Source organism: Aulonocara stuartgranti (assembly GCF_965226115.1).
Source record: "Aulonocara stuartgranti genome assembly, chromosome: 12".
Lineage (NCBI taxonomy): Eukaryota > Metazoa > Chordata > Actinopteri > Cichliformes > Cichlidae > Aulonocara > Aulonocara stuartgranti.
Genome location: NC_138948.1, coordinates 6516018 through 6521163, shown reverse-complemented (window position 1 = coordinate 6521163; position 5146 = coordinate 6516018). Strand labels below are relative to the sequence as shown.

At 38.2% G+C, this 5146-nt stretch overlaps 1 protein-coding gene across 2 annotated transcripts; it reads right to left on the bottom strand.

The window, feature by feature from the left end:
- Nucleotides 1-976: 976 nt before the first annotated feature.
- LOC309718186 (interleukin-1 beta-like) lies at nucleotides 977-3127 on the bottom strand. Of its 2 annotated transcripts, none has more exons than XM_082553212.1 (5): nucleotides 3053-3127; nucleotides 2530-2767; nucleotides 2203-2364; nucleotides 1816-1949; nucleotides 977-1668 (listed from the first exon to the last, which is right to left on the bottom strand). In XM_082553212.1, exons 2-5 carry the CDS (start codon nucleotides 2744-2746, stop codon nucleotides 1447-1449), a joined length of 735 nt encoding a protein of 244 aa, XP_082409338.1. In that variant the 5' UTR covers nucleotides 2747-2767; nucleotides 3053-3127; the 3' UTR covers nucleotides 977-1446. The 2 variants fall into 2 exon arrangements, with proteins under 2 accessions (XP_082409338.1, XP_082409339.1); XM_082553213.1 differs by having other exon boundaries at nucleotides 2530-2764; nucleotides 3053-3111.
- Nucleotides 3128-5146: the final 2019 nt, after the last annotated feature.

The following is a 5146-nucleotide window of genomic DNA, read 5'->3' as shown; positions in this document are numbered from 1 at the left end:
TTAAGATCTATAACTTAGATGCAAATGGTATTAATGAAAAGTTTCAGTCTGGTTTTAAACCTCTATTCCGTGGTTTTAGTTTTACTTGACTTGACTGCTGCTTTTAACACGGTTAACCACAACATTCTTCTATCAAGATTGGAACATGATGTTGGTCTCAAAGGTACGGTTTTAACTTGGTTTAAATCCTATCTCTCAGAGAGGTCGTTCTCTGCTGCTATGGGACCTCAAGGGTCCGTGCTCGGTCCCGCTCTTTTCTCTTTGTACATGTTGCCGTTGGGATTAATTTTTTAAAAATACAACATCTCCTTTCACTGTTATGCCGATGATATCCAGATTTATTCACCTTTGAAATCTGACGTGTCTGCTTCTTTGCAACATCTGTTCAACTGTTTGCATGAAGTTAAAATTTGGTTGTCACATAATTTTCTTACATTGAACGAGAATAAGACCGAAATCGAAGTCTTTGGTAGTCACACTCCGCTAGACCAGTTAGCTGATGCCCTTGGCCCTCTCGCTAGCCATCTCTCGCTCACTGTAAGAAACCTCGGAGTGTTCCTGGATGGCTCTTTTAAACTTGAGAAACAGCTCTCCACTGTGGGAAAAAACAGCTTCTGCCAGTTGCGTCAGATATCTAAAGCAAAGCCGTTCCTTCCTTTAAAGGACCTTGAAAAGATTATCCACGCATTTATCACATCCAGATTGGACGACTGTAACTCCCTCTACTTGGGCCTCCAACACTCTTCTCTTTACCGGCTTCAGTTAATTTAAAATGCAGCTGCGCACCTCTAGTGACGCACTCCTTTATTAATTATTTTTTAAAATTCAAATTCAAATTAGGATTTGTATAGACTTGTGAAAATATATCAGTTTTGGGTTAATTATTTAAACACTTGGAGTACTAGACATTTATAAAAGCAGGTATAGTACAAGGAGAAGTTCCTCTTATTTAACAGTTATCATGTCAGAGCAGAAGTTGTGAAAATATTGATTTTTTTATTTTAGATCTTTGCAAGAAACATATTATTAGAGCTTTTTTTTTTACACAAGGTGAACAAAAGATTTAAAACAATGTGTCAACTTTAGACAAGAGTATTACAGTACGTCATTCCATCTTAAATCTACAGCCTTCTCATTGCATGAAAATTTTATAGTACACAGTTTAAACACATAAAAAGACTGATGTGAAGTTTAAGTCTCACATATCAAATACCTTTCAATCAACTCTAAAGAAAAATAAGACATAAGATATAAAAATGGAAATAAAAATAAATACATAAATACATAAATACACACCAGATGCTCAGAGAGCACAATGATGCTACCTTGTGATGTAACTTTACATCATTAATCATTCCAATTTATGTACCTAGCACATACTTTAAGAAGGTCAAACTGGAGCGCAAATAGAGCTCCAAAATTCATCTTGGGAATCCTTAATGGGTTTTAACTCTGGCGCTGGATGTTGAAGCTTCTGTAGCGTGGGGCGGTCTCCTGACACACTTCCACCACCTGGTCGTCGTCCTGCGCTGTGCTGATGTACCAGTTGGGGCAGCGGACAGACATGAGAGAGCTGATGCTGAGCCCAGTGTCGCGTTTATAGAAGAGAAATCGCACCATGTCGCTTTCAGCGCTTATCCTTGTCAGACTGTTTTTATCCGTCACCTCCTGAGAAGAGCAAACATCCATGTCAGAGAGTTTCAGTCAACAAAATTAGGCCTGATATCAAATATTAATTCATCTACATGTGTGCAGTGTCTTATAGATTATAACAAATGGTGTGCTTTTCATGTGAGAGTCCTGAAAGAAGTTTACCTCCAGGTGGAGGGTTGGCTTGTCGTCATCCTCGTGACAAGACAGATAGAGGTTTGTGCCTTTGATGCCCAGAGCGACAGGCCTGGTCTCAGCGATGGGTGTAGGGTGCGCGTAGGTCGACATGTTCAGGTGCACTGTGGAGAGAGTGATGGATACAGGGTCATTTTAATAAATCATGGCAGCGTACGTAAGCAGGAAAATGTTAGAGGCACAATTGAATCAATTTAATAAATTCAAGCTACCTATCCTTTCTACTTTATGGCATTTTAGTTCTTTTCTACTTCATGTTTCTAACAACACGGATGATGTAAAACAGATGATTCTGCATCGAGAACGATTTTCAACTATTTTCAACTATTTAAACGTCTAAGTGTCACATGTAGTTACCTTTGCGGTCATCACTGCCTCCCTGCAGCATCACTGCATGGAGCTCCATGCTGCTTTGGACCAGAACCAAGCTCCTCTTTTGGCTGTCAGTCACAGTGCACTCAATCTCACCCCTGCTGGTGAACTGAGGTGGTGGACCTGTCCTCTCTAGTATACTCTCCTCTGGGGAGGAAAAAAAAACAGACGTTCATGGTTGAATACTGTGTTGTTATGCTGTTTTAAACCAAAGGCTTTAGTTAGATCAGAGAAAAGACATAGATAATAGTATATAATATAATAGTTCAGTGTTTTTCCACTATTTAAATGAAGTCTTGTCTGTGTGATTACCTTCCAAAAAGCTCTTCAACCTGATGGGCAGCAGGTTTTCATCCTGGAAGTCTGTGCTCAGCACTGACCCTGACGTGCTGGTCATTAACCGGTTCACGGCAATGATTAGGTGGGCTACACTCTTCATTGTCACTGGATGATGTAAAACCTTCAAGTCCAGTCCCTTGGGCATCTTGAGGCTCCATTCCTCAGCCATGTAGCTCATTTTGAAGTCCATCTCTTACTGAGTTAAGATCTGCTAAAGCCCAAAAAACAGTTTCTATTATACTCACATTCATTCACTCACACATTATCTAAATATGTCTTCTACCTTTTTATCAGTTATTTTATTTATTTTTGTTTCTTATTCAACCAAAAAAACATGACATTTTTATATAATGCATTAAAGAAATATAGACATTTGCTTCACCAATTTGTGAATTTAATCTATGAATGAAACCTTAGCAAAAAACAACTACACTCTATAAAGGATCCTCCTTATAATCTGCTCCACATTAACACTGTCAACAAATTGACAGCTTACCTGTTGAAACCTGTAGTTCAGTTCAGTGTCAGTGAGCTTTGTTAGCAGTTGTCTGACTGACCTGACTGGCAGGAGTTTTATACGCTCCCTCGTCTCCTCCTATTGGGGAATTTCTAGAGCCAAACAAGGAGTGGAGCTCCGGTGCTTTCAGTGATGAAATACTGGAATTACACTGACATGTTTGAAGGTCCCCTAGTATCTAGCAATAAATAAACTATAACTATCACTGAATTATGTTATTTATATTTTTAAGGGGAAAACAATGTTTTTCCTTTTTTGAAGTAGAGTTACATTGAACAGCCTGAAAACCCTCACATGCAATATTGAAAGTAGGAAGCTATACCGCTGAATCATAAAGCAGAATCAACAAGCAACAAAATACTGAGAACTGTACGTTTATATTTTTTTTAGTTACTACATTTGACTCCAGATTTATGACTTTAAAAACAAAATTTTTAAGGAGGTGATTTAAGCATACTGAAGGTAAATAAAGGTGTAAGATTGGCATCTGTAAACTCTTTGTTGGCCCTGTATTAAAACAGTATCAAAGGGTTGAGTAATATCAGCGTCTTAAAAGTGTAAGTCATGTGGAGTCACAGCGGGAATAACAGAAAGTACAGAAAGCCGATGAAGCGCATGGCTCGTCACATGAAACCCAACATTTACTTGTTTGAAAGTTGTTATTTTTTCTCACTTATTTGAGCACTCTGTGGGGTTTTGCTGATATTTTTTGAGGAAAGAAAATAGGAAGTGTAGTGCAACTGGTGCTATTTGTGTTAGGTATGTTACAAAGCTGATACCAAGAATTCTCAACATACAGTCAGATACAGTTTAATGTGGTTTAGTTGGGTTGTTTATTTCTCCACTTTCCTGGTGCTTCCTCTGCAGGTGAGCCAAAACCACACCCTGCTGCCACATGCTCTTAGAGCCTTTTTATTGACCGAGTGTGTCAGGCATAGTTGTCACAGTTGAAAGCTCTGAGTAATTTATCAGTGCCTGGCAGGGGAAGGGCTCCACTTAAATATACTGTTTATGATATTTACATCCTGTTGCTTCATATAAACTTTAAAAATGCTACGATCTTCCGATAAGCTCCAAATAAAAGTTTCATTGTGTGACTAGTTTTGCAGCTATAATAGGCACATTTGACTCCAGATTTATGATTTTAAAAACAGAATTTTTAAGGAGATGATTTGAGCATATTGAAGGTAAATAAAGGCTATTGAAACAGTAACAAAGGGTTCAGTAATATCAGCGTTGAACAGATAATGGTTTTATGGTCCAAAGTTTGGAAGCATATAATGAGTGCTGTGAAATTCTAGCTTCATGTAGCAAATACTTTTCAAGATATAGATTTTTAAATGGTCAGCTGACCCGCTTTCAGGCTATTTTCCAGCACATTGAAATCTGGGGCAACGTGAATAACTTGAAAACAATTAAAGATAAAAGCCTGGAATTTTCACTGGTTCTTCTTACTAACAAAATGAATCGACGTGTGTGATCTGGGACAGATAACCAAAAAATAAAAATAAACAATCATACAGAGACATACAAGAACACTGTTGGAAAATCACGGTGGAAAAAAAGCAAGAAAAACAAAAACAAATCCTGACTGTGTGTCAGTACCATTAGCCAAGAAGAAGAGACTAAATTAAGCAATAAATAAATACAATTAAAGGTAGCAGTTATAGCAAATGAGCATTATGCTGCTGGTTGGCAGTTTCACTTTACTTTTTCATTTCCTTTATGATGAAATCAAAGGGAAACACACAGAGATACGACAAACTTTGGCAAACAGAGTTTGAGGATATGATCCTTGATAACCAGACATGTATCTTCCACTAAAATATATTAGATTTCATTAGAATGTTTTTTGACATAGGAAGTGAAAGGCAGTGCAGCTGACAGGTTTGCTGGTTTATATCTCGAGGATCCTGATTTTAAACCTTTTGCTCAGCTGGGGCTTTCACTCTGGAGTTTCCTCTCACAGTCCAAAGACATGCATGTTAGGTCATGTCTCACCCAGCGTGAGCTGGGATAGGCTCACTGCCATCCAATCTGCAGTTGGGTAAGGGGTTAAGGAAGGTGAATTGA

Bases quoted from the DNA above. Each gene is read 5' to 3' on its own strand.
- LOC309718186 (XM_082553212.1), bottom strand. From the start codon at position 2,746: ATGGACTTCAAAATGAGCTACATGGCTGAGGAATGGAGCCTCAAGATG. The intron at 1,950-2,202 runs GTAACTACATGT...CTCTCTCCACAG, and splicing joins AGGCAGTGATGACCGCAAAG to TGCACCTGAACATGTCGACC. The intron at 1,669-1,815 runs GTAAACTTCTTT...TGCTCTTCTCAG, and splicing joins AGCCAACCCTCCACCTGGAG to GAGGTGACGGATAAAAACAG.